Source organism: Chlamydotis macqueenii, chromosome 1, assembly GCF_036417535.1.
Source record: "Chlamydotis macqueenii isolate bChlMac1 chromosome 1, bChlMac1.mat, whole genome shotgun sequence".
Lineage (NCBI taxonomy): Eukaryota > Metazoa > Chordata > Aves > Otidiformes > Otididae > Chlamydotis > Chlamydotis macqueenii.
In genome coordinates this window covers 43,113,680-43,134,440 of record NC_141556.1, presented here as the reverse complement: position 1 = coordinate 43,134,440, position 20,761 = coordinate 43,113,680, and the positions used below count along the sequence as shown (strand labels likewise).

General features: G+C 42.2%; 1 protein-coding gene across 4 annotated transcripts in view; it reads right to left on the bottom strand.

Moving 5' to 3' along the window:
* Window positions 1–16,502: 16,502 nt before the first annotated feature.
* Window positions 16,503–20,761, bottom strand: part of SYT1 (synaptotagmin 1) — a 361,419-nt gene continuing 357,160 nt past the window's right edge. For all 4 annotated transcript variants that reach the window (XM_086749733.1, XM_086749757.1, XM_086749742.1 and 1 more), the window contains exon 10: window positions 16,503–19,639. In XM_086749733.1, the coding sequence (XP_086605859.1) occupies window positions 19,433–19,639 (207 nt within the window). In that variant the 3' untranslated portion in view covers window positions 16,503–19,432. The remainder of the gene's footprint in view (window positions 19,640–20,761) is intronic.

The following is a 20,761-nucleotide window of genomic DNA, read 5'->3' as shown; positions in this document are numbered from 1 at the left end:
GTGAGCTCTGTATACCAGAAAGCCAGGAAGAGGGCAGTCTCGCCACAAGTACTTTTCATTGTACAAGAACAAAAACTAATTCCCAAGTTTCCTCCCAAATATAACCCCATTAAACAGAGGATCTGTTCAGGATTGCATAACTACTTCTGCAGCAATTGCAGAAAATGCCTACATATAAAAGCAACAGTAGGAAAGCATCTGTGTTTCCAGCTTGTCTCTGTAAGATTTTCTTTCCTTTTCTGTTAATTTAATACAGATGCAACTGTACAATCCATTTTTCTCTTCAGTACATTTTTTTTTCTCATCTGTTGTTTCTCTTCCTAAGTGAAATGAGTGGACTCAGCTTGACAGAGCTTGCCAGCTTTCTGTAGATGAAGGGCATGTGATTTGTGGCCTGTAGTTGGGAAACCACTGGTATTAAGCTGTTTATGAAATCGACTTCGGCAGCATGATGACTACAGAAGGATGTCAGCTCTCAGGAGGGACCAGGCTGGATGCAGTGCTGACGAGTGGGGGAGAGAGAAATCCCATAGCCTGCTTGACCACAGGCTGCTTAAATCACTCAAACTCTGGTTGAAACACTGACCTTTCTGGGCAATGAAAAATAGTGTCTTTCTGATGGATCTCTCTGCCTTGCTGTCTGACTTGCTGCTGAGGACTGAGAGGGACATATCTAAATGGAGTGGTGGTGTGAAAAGCCCTATCCTTAAGTAAGGGAAAAGGGATGATAGAATCGTAGAATATTTAAGGTTGGAAAAGACCTCTATGATCATAAAGTCCAACCATCCTATCTGACAGACAACCTTTGTGACAGCCCTTGATACAAGGCAAGGTAGCAGGGGAGCTGTGTACTGACCGTGAAGGGCTTCCCGAGATTGGGATGGTAAGAGACCAAGGCACCTGGTGAGATCCAGGTGTCCAGCTCTATTTGTAGTGAAGGTTCCCATTTGAATTCTCATTCTGAAATAGGAAAGACAGACTTCTGCTGCTGCAGGCCAGGCCGCTTCACAAGGCCTGAAGAGACCAAAGTATCCCGAGTGAAAACTTGTAGGTGGTGGCGCTTGGTGATGGGAAGTTACTTTCTTACACGTTACATGTATTGCAGTGTCTCTTGGAATTGCTCTTCAGGATCATTTGTTGTATATCTCATCTCTACTTTAATTTGAACATCATATATATAGAACTACTAGAGCTATCTAAAAAGGAAAATATAGCAAAACAAAAACAACAACCACAAAAAAAACCCCAAACCTAGAAGAGCTTAGTGCTGTCTTCATTAAAAGGTAGCAGACTGCTATTTAATTGAGAAACTGCGGGTTTTTCTCAGAAGGAAGAGGATGGGGCTTGTGTCGTTTTGCCCAGACAATGACTTGCCTGCCAGTTTAATTCAAAGGGGAATAAGAATTCATCATCTGTCTTCCTATACAGAACATTTTAATGTAACTTCATTTCCCAGAATATATTTCATAAAATAAAATTGAACAGTTCTACCTAGTCCTTGAAGCGGAGCCCTGAAGGTGTGCGAGGACACCATGTGCTGTTCTCCCAGCCTCCAAATTCCTCAGGAGCCAGAGTTTGGATGAAATCGTGTCTCTTGGCTGGCCTGTTTACTGTCTCCCATTTTCAACATTCTTCTCTTGACCTGCAGTGTTAGTTTATGAACTCCATTACAAATTCCAGTACTGCAGGTCAGTAGATGGAGCAGAGGTAATTCCAGGCTGGTTTGGTGTGGGGTAGATATGGGTGTGCAATTGAATCAGACTCAAGTTAGGTGTGGTTTATCTTGATTTTACTCAAGTGAAAAGAAGAAGACAAGGAAAAACTTCCTAATATAATTGTAATCAACTTCTCCCAGGTATGGGCAGTAAGTGCCAAAGTTATGGTTACAGGAAACTAAAACATTAATGAAGTTGCAGTAGTGGAGCTGCATCTGTTCTAGACCTTAAAGTGAACAGTCATTTCCAAGATAATTGAACTAGTCTACATTTGTAAATAATTTTCATAATTCATTGCTAAACAGTAGCTTGCTTATTTCTAAGGCTATGAACATTCTAAAGACAGTACTTTCTTACTGTAAACTTGACTTTAATTGTCTTTTTAATGCTGGAGATGATAGAACTCTTCAGATCTACATTCATAAAGAACAGTTGAACCAAAAATCTATTTCCCCCCACCCCTGCCTTTTGCTGAAGGCTGCGACAGCAAAAGCCTTCTGTACTGGGGAACTGAAAAAGGACACTGGCTCCTCATTTGAAACCCCAACTGTTCTGTTTCTTATTTTATGTGAACCTGAACCATTTGGGGATTGCCAACTAGAAGGCAAGACAATCCCATCACATGTTCTCAAATCTAAACCAGGTAAAGCACTAGTGATTCTTGCTGCTTCTGCAGGACCACTTGTGATTTAAAATTTTAAAAATATGACTTGTAGTGTAGTATGTGAAAGTTGGTGGACAACATTTCTTCAGAATGTCTTCAGACGCGCTGGCCACTGGGCAGAAATGAATCCACACAAGTGGGTGGTTGTTGCTCCGTTTGTCATCCCAGTAGAGATTATGGGTGGGTATAAGGAAATAGAAAAGAAGTCATAAAAATATACTGGAGTAAAATCTTTTGAAGTGTGAGCAAAAGCCAAAAATTAGATAAGCACTGTAATCTTAAATGTCATAAACCTTTAGGTCTAAAATATACTGAACTCCGTTCTATTCTTAGTGATTGTATCTTCTTTTGAGTACATTGCAAGGGAATCCGCAGGAAAAAAAAAGGTGCAAGAGTCAAACACAATTTGCTCAGTGTTTCTTGGACAAAACAGTTCTAATGAACTGCGTTACAACCTGTTGAGTCATTAAAATCTGTTGAGTCATTACGGACTGTGTAACGTCTGATACACGGGTTTTAACTTCAGGAAGTTGTTGTAGCACGTATCAGACAGATGTCGTGCTTGATCCCAGAGAGTTGGGGGGGTTGTGCGTGCGTGTGTGGGTGTACACAGGCACGCGTGTAGGTATGCTGGTTTGGACCAACATTCAGGTCTTAGTGGAAGTGCTCTTCCGAAGTATTAAGAGCTAGTAAGAGGAGGTAAGAAAGGTATTTTTACCTTTAATTTGAGACCTAAAAACATCAGAAGCTTTGCTTTATCTTTTTCCCAAAATTACATTTTCCTTAGGTATGAAGTACTGACGCAGCGTCAGCAGTGACATCTGTGCCTGTCGAGTGCTTTTCAGCTGAATGTCTCTGTGGGTTTGCTGGGTTCGGGCATCTCCCCCCACCCCCCTCACCGCCGCCCCTGTTCCCGGTCCGTGCCTGACATCTTCTGGTGGCATCTCCATACTGCACCGTGGTACGACAGTGAACGAGGGACGTTATAGGGCCCTGGAGCTTAGGAAGAGCAGCATAACTGCTTCTGTGAAGTTGTCATACCAAGGCTTCATAACCCTCAGAATTATTTTCGATGTCTTCTTCTTCATCACTTTATTTACATATGCAAAATCTCACATAAAATCTGTATTTGTAGTTGTGCCTCTTTCTGCAGAGTTCTTGGTTTTGATTTGAAGGAAGCAGATTCAGACTTGATATAAGGAATTTTTTTTTTACAGTGAGGGTGGTGGAACACTGGAACAGGTTGCCCAGAAAGGTGGTCAATGCCCCATCCCTGGAAACATTCAAGGCCAGGTAACAGCAAAGCCTTGTACCAGTATAGGCTTTAGACTCTCATAAATTTCATTTCCTTAAGTAAAGCTTAAAGCAATGTTTTCTTGGATGCTAGACCACTGCCTCTCATATTTCCCAGGAATTTACTGAGCTGCTGAGCGTATATATACAAAGCAGTGGGAAGATAGGTATGTGTTTAATTTAAAAGAAGCTGCTGGTTTTGTTTACAGGAATTACATTCTAGTCCTTCATCTCCATTCCTCTCCGCATTCCTTTCATTCAGAAGCTCAGACTGTTTACATGGTCCACTTCCCTGGCGTTACGCTAAACCCTGGAAAGAAAGACGATTTCTCCAAAGAGATCTGCTTGGGAAACTTCCCCCAGATGAATGGTCTGTGCGGAGAGCTGGTGGGAATTTAAAGCCTGAAACTGCCAGCATTAGCATGGGGCGTTTGGCAGCAGTCCTGAAACAAGGGCTGCTGCCCATGCTCCACATGCCTGCTCGCTTCTTAAGGTGACCAAGGATATGGTGTCCTTGGGCCTGGGACACTGCAGCCACTTACTAGCTGTGTTCGTTCCTTGAATTTCTTTGAACAAAATATTTTTGAACACTTTTTCATCCCAACTCTGACTTACTGAGCAGGCAGTCCCAGATAGGGCTTTTTGTGGTTCCCTCTGTTTCCATCAGTGCCAACACCGTCCCGCTGTATGGCCCTCAACAAGAAGGATTCAGGCCTGTTTGCGCAGTCCTTTGAGATCATACGTATCCCTTGATTGTATGTATGTATGTGAGGCATCCAACTTCCTCATGTTCTTCCTTTGGGCCACCATTGATTTTTTTTTTTTCCCCCATGCTCTCCCTGCGTGCGTTAGCCTGAGTGGACAGAGCTGTGAGTTACCCTGCTGCCAGGTGACCATCCCTTCGTGCTACGTGTAGTCTTCAGAGCTCCATGTGATGGAAGCTGAAGTACCCTTCTCAGCACTTTCCAAGTCGTGTCAAAAATCTTGCTGGCTTCCTGAAAAGTCCTCAAATGCCTTGTGAAGGTTGCTCAGAACATGTCTGTCTCCTGTTCCTCACAGAGACCCAGGGCTTTCTCCTCAGACAAGGTCATCTCTGAAATGAAATTACTGAAACAACAGAGTCACGGCTGAGCATTTCAAAGCACCCTCATGGCTTTCACTTTTTTGCGTTGGATCTGGTTTGAGTACAGCCTACAAAGCACTAAAAGCATTGGCCCTGAAATCCAAAGCTGCGATAAAGCCCTCACCTACTAAAAGGATAATCCAGCTCCTCTCTCTTCCTATTACTCTGATGTGGTTTTGATCAAATTGACGTGACCAGCACTTAGTGAGGCTTTACAGCTCTTGGCGCAGTCTGACATGATGTGAACTTGCAATTAAGAGAGCGTGCTCCGCTGAAGCACAGAATGGGGCCTGCACTGAGAGGGCTGCCTGAACCACTCCACAGTCTCTTCACAGCCAAGTGCTGGGATAATGCTTGGTCCTGTGCAGGGCCAACTCGTTAGAGGGCAGCTTTGGATGGTTTGGTAGGGATTTATTTTGAAACTGGCTTTAAACTGAGATGCCCACTTACAGGTCTCTGCGTGAGTACTGGGTGCCTGACGTCCCAGTGCAGTCGCTGCAGCTCAGATGCCTTTCCCTAACATACACCCCCGCTGCCTCGAGCGTGAAACTGCTGTTTCATCGACCAAATTGCTGCTGTCTATGCTTGGAATTAAGTATCAGGTATGCTTGTAGACACCTGTGTGTGAGTACCTATAGTCAGACATCTTAAGCCAAATTCCCACCCTGGTCACAAGGTGATCTTGATTTTGCAGCATTCAGAAGTACCAGCATGTAAGAAAGTCTGTTCCAAATCACCTTCCTTGAAAATTGTTTCAGTGCTGTGCCGGCAGTAGGCAGCCCTGTCAGAAATCCAGTCCTCTTCCATTGTGTGGAAAACAGACTTAAAAAAGAACTTGTAAATGTAATTTAAGTACTCTTATTAATGTTTTAATACCTTTAAAACCATTTGTAATTGTAGCCTCTGAACACTCAAAACCATGCCAGTTCAGCTCCAGCATTAACCCTGGAAATGGAGAATTTCCTGAGAGATTGAATACTTTAGTTTCTATCAGAATATTCAACAGGATGCTGAAAAGATTGAAAAAATCTTCCTCCTCCCTTATGAAAAGAATCTGTGGTCAGGCAGTTTCCATGGTTGCTTGTGTAGATACATAGGAAATAAATTTCCCTTCAGTTTTTTGCTTGCTGTATTTTACAGTTGTTTTTTTCTATATTTACAACTAGGTAAGAGGAAGAAATACAACAAGGTGTTGATTTGAGTGCCTTTCAAGTTGAAAAAGAATGATAAATGGTCCTAGCCCTCACTGATCATTGTTGGCTGATTCTGAAGACCCCCATCTTCTGTCTGCCTGCCAGGTTCAGAAACTCTGCACAATCCTGTGATGAGCACACCTGGGTCACGCTCTGCTTTCCTCATCTTCCACAAAGTGGAGCTACAGCTGCACTGAGAGAAAGGGATGTGGAAAAACGACTGAAGCATAAGGAAATAATACTCTGCACTGAAAAAAAGTTGAAGCTTGACAGCTGAAAGTGAAGGTGAGATAATTCATCAATCTAGCTTTGCAATGCTCTAGATCCAGAAATCATAGAGGCTTCTCATCTTAATCCATCTTGAGCGAGCAATGAAGTGCGTGCACTGCTTGCATATGGCGTACGCTCGCTTTACCTTGGCACAAATCTTACCGGAAGGCGGTAGGATGTGTCTCTTGTGGGACACAATGGTTGGTTTTCAAAACAGTGGTTTCGTTTACAGGTAGCAACACATGGTGGCATGTACCCTACCATTGACTGGTGGTGGCTAGTTTCTGCTGTGAGTCCCCCACAAGATACTACACAAGCAGCTTTTCTGCAGTGACGCTGTACGGCTGAGTGAGAGTGTCCAGATATTCTTGACACTGAGCTGTGTCAGGACCAAAACTCCAATCACTGCCGGAGCCCTGTGTGGCGTATTGCCCACCTGAGGTCAAACAACCGGCATTCAATTTCTGCCTACAGAAGAGGAATAATAATGCTTAGCAACTCATTACTGAAATAGTTCTTTAGATATGATGGCCAAGGTTTACACAGCACATTGAAAAAACAAATAGTTATTTAAGTTCCTAATTATGGAATGAATGGTATTGTTATATATAACTGTTACGTACTGCCTACAAAACTCTATTCCTCAAATTCTCAAAGAGGTAAAGATTCTTGTTTCCTAGTTACATACATGGAAAGAGAGGTAGCAGAAATGTGAAGTAAATTTCATAAGATTCCCTGAAAAAAGCCAGTCAGGAGTAAAACCTGATCATCACAATGTAGCAGTCTGCCAGTCAGGCCAGCAATCACTTCATTAGCTCCTAAGCACACAAAAAGTTCAATTAACTACGGTAGTAAGCCAAACAAAAAAAAAACAGCTGTGCAGGTGTGGTTGGGATCAGAGAATGTTTGGGAAATGCAGCCCTGGACTATAGTGCAGAAAAGACAACACAGCGTACATCCAGCTGTGGGGTATGCAAAAAGACGATGTTTCACCCAATTTTTTTTTGATAGAATCAGTGCAGAAGATGTATCAGCCATGTGCCCAGCCATGATGCTCATGGATGTGAAGGTGAGAGCCTTGGGGAGGTTAAGCTAACACTCTGGTGCAGCTGGCAGGTGAGAGATGGTGGCTGATGGGGTCATGGGACTGCTGGGACTAATGCTGGACATCCCTGGAGTATAGACACTCTGGCTCCTTGCTGTTATGTTTAGCGGTAAACCTCTGACCCGACTCCCTTGTGTACCTTTTATGCCAAGCAGGGAGGAAGGAGATGCAGAAAGGGCTGGTGCAAAACCTGTCTCTGCCCAAGTTGAAGTCCTTCACTGGCCCTCGGCAGGACCTTCCTCGTTTCACCCCGCAGAGCTGGTGAAGGCAAAGGCCTCGACTTATGCCTTTGCTACATGCACTGCACGTACTAAACATGGGAAAACTGCTTGCCTGTATCCACAAATGAAGCAAATGGCTCCCTGCTTTTTACCAAGTCCCTGGTTTCTGTTACCACATGTAGGGCTAAAGCTGGACCATATTCTCCGGCCAGTCTTCGGGAGCCATATGTTAGGAATCAGTTGCATCAGATCAGAAATTTCTAAAGTGCAGGGATTTCTTTGTTTATTTATTCCCCCCTGATGAGCACCCTGTGGCTGTGTTATCAGGCACGTCTTGAATCGTGTTGCACGGCAAGGAGGAGACCATGTTGCTGCTAATAAGACCAAATGCACTCCGTGGATAACTGTTTTAGGTAATTAACAGGATCAAATTTTTTCATATGTTCCAAGTAGTTTAGATGAAAAGGATACAATTCTTGCAGGATTTTGAAAATGATCTAACTCTGCCAACCCATGTCACAGTAAGTGGCTGTTCTACAATGTGGGAAATACATTGTTAATGAGATGATCAGGGAACAGCATTAATCTTCTCTCCTTTTTTATTTTTTTCCTGTTTTATTTAAGGAGGAGTACCGCAATCTTTAAGAATATGAAAATCCAGACAGCTTTTGAGTAAGATGATTTGGCTGATGATAATATGATTGTTTAGCAGATTGTATCAAAGGTAATTTCAGGTTTGCAATGTTAAAAGCTAGGGCATCCTGGAGCCCTTTGCTGTGGCTTTGAAATTTAAATAGCTGGCATTTGCAGTTCAGTAATGCCCAGGTGCCCAAATTGTGGACCAGAAATCTGTGCGCTGCAAACCCCAGGAAAAGAAGTCGAACACGGCAGCAATGTGAGTGTAAATGATGTAGGAAAAGCGTGGTCTATGCCATGTGATACGCTCAGCAAGGAACGGTGCGTTGCTGCTTACGTGTGAAGGAGACCTTCTCTTTACCAGGTGCTGAGGAACACAGTGTGCCAGTGCGTATTTGTATTTAACAGCTGCTCGTCAAGGAACATGCTGTGTAATTGTGCAGGGACATGAAATATTCTGTTGCGAAGGAGCTCCTCATCTGTCCTTGAACACATCAAGAGTGTGAGAGGATTTATGGAGCTGTCACCCAGGAGATAACAAATGCACGCACCTATAAAAGAAAGTGAAGATGCTATAAAACTGTTAGCCTGGCTAGCAGGAAAATGGAGGAGTTCCCTGATAGTTAATGCTTTAAATTTGCTTATTCTTTCAGTGCATTTAAAAAATGTAGATATCAGTGAAGTTTACTTTTATTTCATCTGTATTGACCTTCTGTTTAATGTTTGCTATCTACTCCGTATCATGTAAATTTTGCTTTTTAAGATAGCTGCAAGTGGAGGTGGGATAGTGGTGTGACCTGAAGCTTGCTCACTATGAAATGCCTTAAAGAGAGAATGTGAGTTGGTTTAAGTCAGCTCAAGAGTAGATACAGTCATAGAATCATAGAGTGATGTGGGTTGGAAGTGGCCTTAAAGATCATCTAGTCCAAACCCACAGCCATGGGAAGGAGCATCTTTTACTACTCACTCAAAGTGATTGACTTTCACCAGGTGTCTCAAAGCCCCATCCAGCCTGGCCTTGAACTTTTCCAGAGATGGGGCTTCCACCACCTCTCTGGGCAACCTGTTCCCAAGCCTCACCATCCTCACAGTAAAGAATTTCTTCCTTGTGTCTAATTTAAATCTACTCTCTTTCAGGTTAAAGCCATTACCCCTCGTCCTATCACAACAGGCCCTACTGAACAGCCTCTCCCCATCTTTCCTGTAGGCCCCCTTTAGGTACTGGAAGCCTGCAATAAGGGTCTCCCCAGAACCTTCTCTTCTCCAGGCCGAACAGCCCCAACTCTCTAAGCCTGTCTTTGTAGGAGAGGTGCTCCAGCCCTCTTAGCATGTGATCAGAGGAGAAGTATTTGGGCTGCCAACTTCAAACAAGGCTGGGAGGAGACTGGCTGAGGCTCATGTGCAGTTCGTACTGATTGTTCACCTACCTTGGTTATAATGAAATTGGCTTGCATCATGGTGCTAGGCAGAGACAGTGTTTGCTCTCTCTTAGGGAAAGGGTTACCGGAGATTTGATGAAGGCACTTGAGATGATGAAAGTTGTGGTGGGAACTGATTTAGAATTTCTGATGGGGGGGAGGGGGAATGAAAAAATTAAAAAATCCCTGTGTCACCCAGTCCATCACATTTCTTCTCCATCAAAAGTGCTACTACGCTTCTTTGAAGTGCTGTTGTGACTCATCATTGCTAATAAGGTGTAGAATAAGGTCATGAAGAAAGTATACTTTACACTGCACATGTACAGAAAGGTATTATACTGTGGGGAACGATTAAACCTTATAGCATCTTTGTAATTTATACTCTAAAAGAAGTATTGACTCCTCGCAAAGGCTTTTGCAACTTGGTGTTTTTCCCTGAACTCATGTTCCTAAGAGATTGTTAGGCACCAGTTGTTGCAGAGCGGTTGTATAAACTTTAGAAAGGAAAGGAAAGTTGGTGAAGCAGAAGTGGAGCAGGGGAAGCCTGAGAAGAATAAACAACAGAACAGCTTGTGCTCAGCTGGATTAGGGAACACACTAAGTGCAACGTAAACAGTAGCAAACACGAGATCAAAAGTTTAGTTGGAAGAGATCTTGTGGCTCTGTTGACTATAACACTGACATGGGGAAAGCCAAAAGCAAGTAAGACTGTGTGGTGCTGGGACAGTATGGCAAGAGACAAAGATTTGGTCCCCTGATCCACAAGTGATTTCTTTTTTGTCCAGCTTTTTTCCCCCCAATTTATTCCTCTGTATTATCTGTACTTTTAAAAATGTCAGCTGGAGAAGCTTGCCTGCTTTTCTTGCTTGCTGTTGTTGCATTACTAATTACTGCAGATTTAATTATGGTCACGGTGTTCAAACCTTTCAGGCAGCTATTCATTTGTGTTAAATCCAAGGAGGGAGAAGATTAACCAATTCTTCTCATGACTGGGCTGGAGTGGGAGATGAAATTCTTTCTGTGGGGAAAAAAAAAGACTCTTTTCAGAAGCATGGAGCAAAGCAACAATGATAACCTGAATCTTCTCAGTTTTTTATTCTGGAGACCTGGAAGGCTCAAACACAAGGCAATATGTGGCCTAAGTAGGACTCATTTTCACTCTGGTACAAATCTGTAGGTAGATACTTTTTCTCTAGTATTTCTCTAGGATACATATTTATTCATTTGCCTCACATTTATTTTTCTGTTCATTTGCATAATCTCCATAAATACCTTACAGTATCATCACAGAATCATAGAATGGTTAGGGTTGGAAGGGACCTTTAAAGGTCATCTAGTCCAACCCCCCCTGAAAGGAGCAGGGACGTCTCCAACCAGATCAGGTTGCTCGGAGCCCTGTCCAAATCTTGAATGTTTCCAGGGATGGGGCATCTACCACCTCTCTGGGCAACCTGTTCCAGTGTTTCACCACCCTCAGCATAAAAAAAAAAATTTCCTTATGTCCATTCTGAATCTAACTCCTTTTATTTACCATTACCCCTTGTTCTATCACATCAGGCCCTTATGTTTACCTCAAGATTGACTCTTTTTAAGATTTACTTTTCACAACTTCTTCCTGCCAAGGAACCACTTGATTCCTTTTTATACCCTGTGTTTGAGCTACAAAGACTTACTTGATTCAGCTGGCATGGAGAGCTTTTTGCTTTCTACTGGACTGTATAACAGCTTTTCATAGGGTGGTATTTCTCAAGGCTTAGTTTGATCTTTGAAAAGCACTTTGAGATATTTGCATGGAGGGTGCTATGTCTCAGTGGCCATAATCACTGTAGTGGAGAAATGCCCTCACTCAATTTGGGAGGCATCTTGGCATCTGTCCACAGTGCTGTGCTGGCACACGTAGGCATACTCTGTGGATGTGTGAAGTATGTCCACAACTAAACATATTCCGAATAACACATATGAAGTCTAAATATGTATATGAGGATAGCAATTTGAACATCCTTTTTATACTCCTACTTCGTCGCAAGCTTTCATTATATTCTTAGAGACTACTGAGAGAACAAATCTATTATTCTGTCAGCAATTCCTGCACAAAAAAGATGTTCTGCCTTCATTTTCTTTAATGGCTTGACCAGCTCTCCTACCTTCTCTTTTCATTTGAGATCATCTTCACAAACATTCTTGTATTACTATTCACAAATATCTTTGGAATATTCAAGTGATTAATAACATTTGAGTTGAAGTGCCTGTCTGGGTACTTGATTCTCAGTACATGAAATTAGAGGTGGCCTCATAATTTAGATCTGTTCAATTTGAAACAATTTTATGCCACAAGTAAATTTTGTCAGCTTACTAATCTGTTGTCTAGATAATTAATAAATATGAATCTGCAACAATGAACCTCTTAGCACTTCACCCTTAATCTTACACTATGTTGAAATTTGACCATTTAATCTTAATTTAATCTGTGAAAAGGACTCTATCAGCCACTCTGATTACTTAATTTCCTTGATAGGCTTCCATCAGGGCTTTTGTGTATCAGTCAGTGTCAGATCATGGTTTTTGGTTGCAGGGAAGTGAGAGAAACTCTAAGAAGCTTGATGAAGATTTAAGTCCTTGATGAAGCAAAGAGTTAAAGCCAACTAAACAATTTAGCCACTCATAATTAACTTTGAAGAGCTGCCTTCAAAATTCTTAACTGGGGTAAACAATAGAGGCAACCTTGTATTTGAAAGAAAGGAAATACATGAAAGCCATTTTGACTCTGTGAATGCCACAGAAACTATCTCCAAAAAAAAATTGACTTAATAATATTGCCAGTTTCATGAAGAAAAAAAACCATCTTGAACAGGATGCAAGTTACTGAGCCAGAGTCTGTCTTTCACCAGAATGAGGGGATGATAAAGTCTCTGACTAAGTGCGAAATAATTGACTTCAGCATTGCATTCCAGGTTCCAACCTGTCAGGCTTTCAATCAGGATTCACAGTCCGAGATCCTCTTCCTTGTGATGGATGGTCCAGGGGAGAAGACAAATACAGTGTAAGCCCAGTCGGGAACTCTTCAATGACAGATCCATGTCAGGGGTTTGGTACAACCTCTTGGTGCCAATGGGTGCTGCTGCTTCTTAGGAAAGGGTCATGAAATCTTCTAGGCTAAGGTACGCATATGTGAATACAATAAATACAAGGTGAGACCTCTCCCTGGGCTCTGGGAGAATGCAAGCAAAATTTGGGAGATTTGTGCAGGATTTGTGGGATAATCTTGATTAGTGGCGCAGAGAATATTTTTCCACTTTTGTGCGTTCGTCTATTGTGCATGAGAAAAACTGTTATTGGCTCTATTTGGTGTATAACATCAGTGCATCGCCTACCAAGTGCTTTCCTTGTTGGAAGTAATAAGAGAGTGTACAAAGATATGAAATGGTTGACAGAAATTAAATGTGAGCTGTCAAACTGATGAGACTGGTTCTGTCAGAAGATAAAACTCTCTTGTTTTGATTTGGGTTTTTTTTTTATCTAAACGGCTGTTCAAAATCTCAGGATGTTATTGTACAGTGCTTGCATGGGATAAAAAGACCACACTAGCTCTCCCCTCCATCTTCGTCCCAAAAGCCTAGAACTGTCTTCACTTCCCCAACCTATTTGGCCTCTTCATAAGCTCCATTAAGGATGTCTAGATCGTTCCCTAGTTTGTAGTACTTGCTTTTTTATGTTGAATAAAGCATAATCTTGAAATAAATATATTCATATGGCTGTTGCGTCTGAAAATATTGCTGGAGATGTCAGTCAGAAAGTACCACATGGAGTTAAATTCTTCTCTGTGTTCGTTTGTTACATACTTTTGGAACTATTTGAGTGGATGGCTGCACTCAGAGAGTGGTGGTCAACGGCTCAACATCCAAGTGGAGATTGGTCATGGGTGGCGTCCCTCAGGGGTTCGTGTTGGGCCTGGCCCTGTTCAACATCTTTGTTGGCGACATGGACAGTGGGATAGAGTGCACCCTCAGCAAGGTCGCCGATGACACCAAGCTGTATGGTGCCGTCGACACACTGGAAGGGAGGGATGCCAGCCAGAGGGACCTTGACAGGCTGGAGAGGTGGGCCTGTGCCAACCTCATGAAGTTCAACCAGGCCAAGTGCAAGGTCCTGCACCTGGGTCGTGGCAATCCCATGCACAAATACAGGCTGGGCGGAGAATGAATCAAGAGCAGCCCTGAGGAGAGGGACTTGAGAGTGCTGGTGGATGAGAAACTCAACATGAGCCGGCAATGCTCGTGGCCCAGAAGGCCAACCGCATCCTGGGCTGCATCAAGAGGAGTGTGGCCAGCAGGTCGAGGGAGGTGATTCTCCCCATCTACTCTGCCCTGGTGAGACCCCACCTGGAGTACTGCATCCAGTTCTGGAGTCCCCAGCATAAGAAGGACACGGACCAGTTGGAGAAGGTCCAGAGGAGGGCCACAAAGATGATAAGAGGGCTGGAGCACCTCTCTTATGAGGACAGGCTGAGAGAGTTGGGGCTGTTCAGCCTGGAGAAGAGGAGGCTCCGGGGAGACCTGATAGCGGTCTTCCAGTACCCAAAGCAGGGCCTACAGGAAAGATGGGAAGAGGCTGTTCAGTAGGGCCTGTTGTGATGGGACGAGGGGTAATGGTTTTAAAATAGAGGGAGGTAGATTTAGATTGGATATTAGGAAAAAAAAATTACAGTGAGGGTTATAGAACACTGGAACAGGTTGCCCAGAGAGGTGGTTGATGCCCCATCCCTGGAAACATTCAAGGCCAGGCTGGATGAGGCTCTGAGCAACCTTATCTAGTCGGGGATGTCCCTGCTCCTTGCAGGGGGGTTGGACTAGATGACCTTTAAAGGTCCCTTTCAACCCTAACCATTCTGTGATTCTATACTTTTTGGTGCAATATTAAAAGTATTCTCTACATTGAATATAAAAAGATTTACTGCATATAAGGTAAATGTAACTAAGACTGGCAAAAAGTTCTTGTGGTATGTACAGAAAAACCCTTTTCTATACTTTCTTTGGTACCTTGATGAACAACAGTTTCTGAACTGACACTGAACACAGGGACAAGAATTTGATATATGAATGTTCTGAAAAGTGGGCCAGTATGTGTATAAGAAACCAAACTGGCAGCCTGGAGTGAAAATGCTAATACATAAATAAATAAGGGAATTGAGTATTAGAGTAATCAGAAAATATAATATGTTCTAATTCTTCCTTTGCATAACTAACAGGCAATTAACTTTCATTGACTCACGATGGGAAGTGATCGAGAGATGTAGATCCTTTGCTTTGGTAACTGTCTGTCAGTTGGGAAGAATGTTTTTCTTGACAGTTGATTAGGGGTTAAATGAGCTGAATAAAATTACTAATTTTTGCTGCTTTCCCCACTTAGTGTAACAGCTATTATATGAAGCATTTTTCCTTACATTAGATGTAACGACTGGCTTTAACTAATTAGCTCTGTTGGAAGAAGTGGTTTTTGATTGACAAAGATGCCACTTTGGTATCTGCAAAAAAATGGCTAGAACATATAGAACCTGGATCAAAGTCTTTTTATTTATTGACTTTTTGATAGATTTGAGCCTGCTCTTAAGCTAACTGCTCCTCTTAGGGAAGTACATGCTTGGTGTGATCATGCACCAGCTTAGATGGTGAAGAAGGGAGCAGCAGCATCTCATACTTCCATAATGTGATACCTGCCTGTATCTATGGGTAACCACACTGTGCTCTGCAAGAGTGTTACCTCTGCTCCTGCCAACCAAGCAGGCATCATCTCACAGCAGATCTGTAAAGCCGCAGACACAGACTCCAGCCATTAACAGTTTTGGAAGAATAACTGCTCTCCAAGTCACCAGGCCCACCAGGAGATGTTGACTTGCTCTCGCTGGCTGAGAGTGGCATCCATCCATTTGGTGCTCACTGATTCTAGATGATGGGGGAAAAAAAATAGTGGGAGAAAAGAGAGCACTTTCTGAGCAGTGGGAATAGGGAAAAGGGTCAACCCTGAAAAGAGGAGCAACTCTTAGTAAGGTCTTGTGTAAGGAACGGCACTGGTTAAACTGGTGCATATTGGTAATTACCACAGTGTGGTTCCTGACAGGAATGAGTATCTTTCTTTTCAGACTGGGGAAAAAGCATGGGTGCAGGGGATTACTATGGAAAATGGTTACATAAAACAAACATGGCTACAAGTTTGGTTGTTTTTTTTTTTTTCTTTTCTTAGTTGTTTTCTGGGGGCGTTTTGAGCTGTTTCTCCTCACAGGCTCAGGAACATAAATTGTTTCACAGCACAGTGTTTTGAAATAATTTTTTCCTTTGTGGATTCACTTCCTCCCATGCCTTCTCCCTCCCTCCTATACAGTTTAAGCTCTTACTTAATAATCTTTAGTTTACAAGCAGCTTGATTTTATGGCCAGCTTAGAAGTAGCTCTTGAATGCAGGTTAAAATATACCATATTACTCCAAATAAAAACTTTAACCACGGCTCTAACACAATTGGCTTGAAGAATACTGATGCGTAGGTAACTACTTGGGAGTTTTTGTCATACCATAGAAACTAGTCCATGTTTTGATAGAAAATGATGGGTTTTTTTCGGAGGTAAATTATCAGGCTCTTTGGGAAAACAGGGTAATAGTCCTTCATCTGCAATAGAAGTGGAGAATTCATCTACTGGAGGTCTGCTGGCTGTGACCATCTTCCAGTGGACCACACCGGGGAAAGCAGCTTTTCACAGCCCCTCGAAAAGTGCTGTGCTATTAACTTGCAATACTTCAAAGTTTATGATTGTGCTCAAGTCCTAGAGAGAAATGTCTTTTCAAAAATTCAGATCAAAAGAGAAACACTAGAACATCAACAGGAAATAAAACATTTTTATTGAATATCTGTGTAATATGTATGTATGTTATTTTAACGACAATTGGAAAACTCTACTGTGGGAAGTCACTACACAAAGTGAAACAAAATATAAACCACCTCATCAAAAATGAAGGTAAAATACGGCTAAAGTTGTCAGCTCGCGGGCCACGAGCGATATGGCAGGATAAAACACCCCAAAACATTTCTACAAGATACAGAGAAAACCCACACAGAGAAACACTCAAGCAGGCAGTAAATATACACAAAGGCAACTAGGATCTTTCTACAGCATCAGATTCTAATACTTCACACAGCTTTGTCAGAAAGGTACATGTGGCTTCTTTGAGGATGAATATGTCATCTTGGTCACATGGCAGGTTCAGTCTCTGAGAATCATCGTACTTTACAAACCAGTTCTAGGGTGACATTCAGTCTGGCAGTGTAGGAAGAGAAAGCATTAAGACTACCTTAACACAACGAGTCAGTCCTGGCAGTTTGAACCTGCAGCTATCCTGAATGAACAACTGAAAGTTGGAGACCATGAAGCTCTTATGCTGGAAAGCTGACTGTCTACTTCTTCTCTTTGGTGGGATTTGGTCCTTAAGGTTAAGATTTTAAAGTATTCCAGCTTGATGCTTTGCATGTATGCGCCTGTTTCTATCAGAAAATGTCTCACTTGTGTTTTTTCCGTGTTTCATGTAAAAAAAGAAAGAAAAGGGGTCTTGCTATTCTCACTTTTGGAGGTGGGGAGAGATCTTGGCTTTATTCTTTGCTGCTTCTTTTACTCTCAGTGTCCTGAAAACATTGGTGCTTGGCCATCGTGGCACTGACCTCTCAGGCTGTCACACCCCTCCCAGAAGCAGAAGCTCGAGGGAGGCTGTGGAATTTAGTTTTCAGTACACCGTTCTCTGACTACATTCATCTTTGTTCTTTGTTTTCGGTAACTTCTTTTGGATACAATGGATAGGAACATTAGGGGTTAACTTCTCGTGCCTCCCTCCAAAAGGTATAGCATTTCCACATTTCTGGGGTAGGTTGCATTGCTGAAAATAATGAGCTCTTCAAAGCATTATAAATATAGTCACAGCTTGGAAAGATAAGCGAGGGGCCCCAAAGGACGGAACACGAGATAGAAGCGATGCCCTAAATGACTTGATGAGATGGTACAAGCTGAGATGACATGCTGGCTAGCCATAAGATGACTATCTACAGTAAAGCGGCGGGGAGGGGGGGGCGAGGACGAGGGAGGTTGGAAATGTAGAGTATTGCACAGGGCTTGACAAAATGCTGCGTGGTCAACCCATTCAGTATAGCATCCTTGTCCCGGGCATAGCTCTCCAGTTCTAAATTGGTCCGTAATAACTAGAACTGCTTGTGCTATGCATTCCTTCGGCAGTGCAGTAGAAGGGAATGGCAGTATTATTACAATATCACTACGGAATAAATTGATTGCTATCCACTGAGAAAAACTACATTTCTAAGCACACACGGCAGTCACAGTGATACACAGAGCAGTCTTTCAAGACTTTTATGGAATGACTAATAGCTTCATAATAGTGCCATTTACTACATAATAACATTGAAAACATTTAAAAACTCCTCCTGAAACGAGCATCTAGTATACAGAAGAGGTTGCTTCAGTTTTCTAGAACTTGTTCTTTGTTTTCACTTTTTTTTTTTTAAAGGACAAATTAAAACTTAAGTATAAATAGTATATAAAAGGTCACTAGCTGTTCTCTTTTGGCTTACTTTGAAGTGCATTTAGAACTATGGCTAAATTTTGTCATCTTCTGATGGGATTACAATACTGTCTGTTTACCATGAAACTATTTTTGTATAATAAACTCACACGGCTGTGTCTAAAAAATATTCTGCATTCCTTCTAATCTGAGTTAGTATAATAAAATATTTTGTTACAAAGTCTAATGTGCAAACTCATTATAATGTGAAATTGTGGATGGAATTCACAGTATGCAAATTTTGTATAAAGGTGATAATGGAGAGCTACTCTTGTTTTCACGGCAGCATTTTGCTACTGCTGCGTCTACTCCCTCCCTTCCTCCCCTCTCTGCACAACCTCTGCAATGGTCTTACTTTGTACGTTCGATGAAATCGTTGCCTCCCATGGAACTGCTTCCTCAACTTTCAATCTAAAGCCATTTCAGTCTATTGTGTGTTTGCTTTGGAATATATACAAAAAAATTATATCCTGGCTTCTGGCTACGTCTCCTTGAGGTCAGCCATGGAGCTGCTCAGATCATGCTAAGTTGCCTGTGAAAGAAGTCTACCCAATCGGATTTGCCCCTCCAAGATTCACTGTGGATGCGTAGCGTGTTATTAGGATGGTCCAGTTGAAAGCTCAGATTTAAGTTGTCCTTTAAGATGTCAGTGTAACACTACTAGTGCCTTACAAGTTGGAATTTTTTTTTTTCTGGAATGCAGACGATACAATAGTTACCCTATAATATATTATCAGCTCTCCTATATCTCAGTCAATTTACATAATTTAAAATAGAACATCTTATTAAAAACATCTAGATATACACAGATTAGGAAACGCTTACAACATACAAATACACAAACTAGAAATAAATTCTCAGCATACTGGTGTATATATACAACTGTGTGATACAATAAATAATTTCTGTCATGCTCTATCTACACATCATATTGCTTAAAAGAAGAGTAGATCTGGGGGGCCAGTGGTGAAATGAAGCGCCTTTAGAGGGCTCTCTACATTTAAATTTGTGCAAATAAAAATGGGAATTTAAAAGTACAACTGATCTGTGCCAGGAACACATGGCTGGAAATGAAAGGACTCATATTACTGAGGTATTTACAGATACTGGCTAAAGAGCACTATGTGGGCAAATGCAGAAAGGCTTCTTCTTCTTTTTCTTCTTCATAATTTAACTTAATTTAATTTACTTCTTGACTGCCAGCATGGCATCTACCTCCTCCTCGGGCTGTAAGGTGTGCCACTGTGCAATGGGCCGCCGAGGGTTGGCCAACATGTCTGACCAATGCCGCAGCTCCGCGCCGGTGCTGTTGTAGCCCACAAAGACTTTCCCGATGGCATCGTTCTTGCCAATCTTGTCATAGTCCAAAACAGTCACAACAATTTGCACTTTCTACAACGAGACAGAGAAAGACCAGTGAGCATGACAGTAAGGGGAAGGTGGGCAGGGATGAGCTTTGGCACAGACGAAAATGGAGGCTCTATGTAGGGGGTAAGCATATAACAGCCGGAGCAGGTTCCTCCAGCAAGAAGCAAATCCAAACTTTTGTCTTTGCTTCTTGTGAGCATTCCAAATAAAATTAAGTTCACAACTTCCCAGTTAAATTGAAACTCGCCCCCTTGCATCGAGGAGCTTCATATGGGAATCAAGGTTGATTTTTTTCCTTCAAGAGATTAACAACCTATGTATTTTTTTGTTGTTGTTATTGAAGACAGACAGCTAGAAGTCTGTAGGGCTAAAATGGAGATCTTAAGGTAAACTAATTCAAAAGCACTGCAATTTAACACATCATTATTGTTAAAGTAAATAAGTTAGCAGCTAAAATTCAGAAAAGGCTCTACCCCAAGTTAACATTTGCAATGTCATGCTCTATTCTATTAACTGCTTTTCTGCTTCTAAACAACTCTTACCCATCCATCCAGCATGCTAATCAGTTATTTTCAGATAAATTCAGAAGATAGCACTTATGGTTACTATATATATATACACACACACATATACCCCTCTGTGTGTGTGTGTACACATGCACGCATGTAAATAAGTGTGTATATTCTATATATTGATAAAGGAGTCCAGAAAACAAGCTGTATGCTCAGGGGAGTTGGAAAGAAGTATAAAGCCCACTGTCTCAGGGCTCTGACATGCCGGTGCCTTGCCCTGCGACCGAGTTGGTGTTGGAGTGCCACTTCTGCTGTAGGAACAGTGACCTCTGGCAAACAGAGTTTAACTATTCCCACAAAATCTGCGTGAGCCCATCTGTCACAGCTCATAGATAATTGTCCATTCACTTGGACTGGGGCACACTGGGAGGTGATGTTCAAGCCAGGCATTTGTGTATGCATTTGCGTGCACATGCCTGCATTCCTCTCTTTCAGGTCATCAATATTTGTCGAAAGAGCACAAACAGCTACTCCTTCAGTGGAGTGGTGCTCTTCCCCAACAGCTCCTAAGACATTAACAGCCTTGGGCTGATTTGACTAAATTGTAAATGCTTCTCCTTAGGGAGCTGTATTT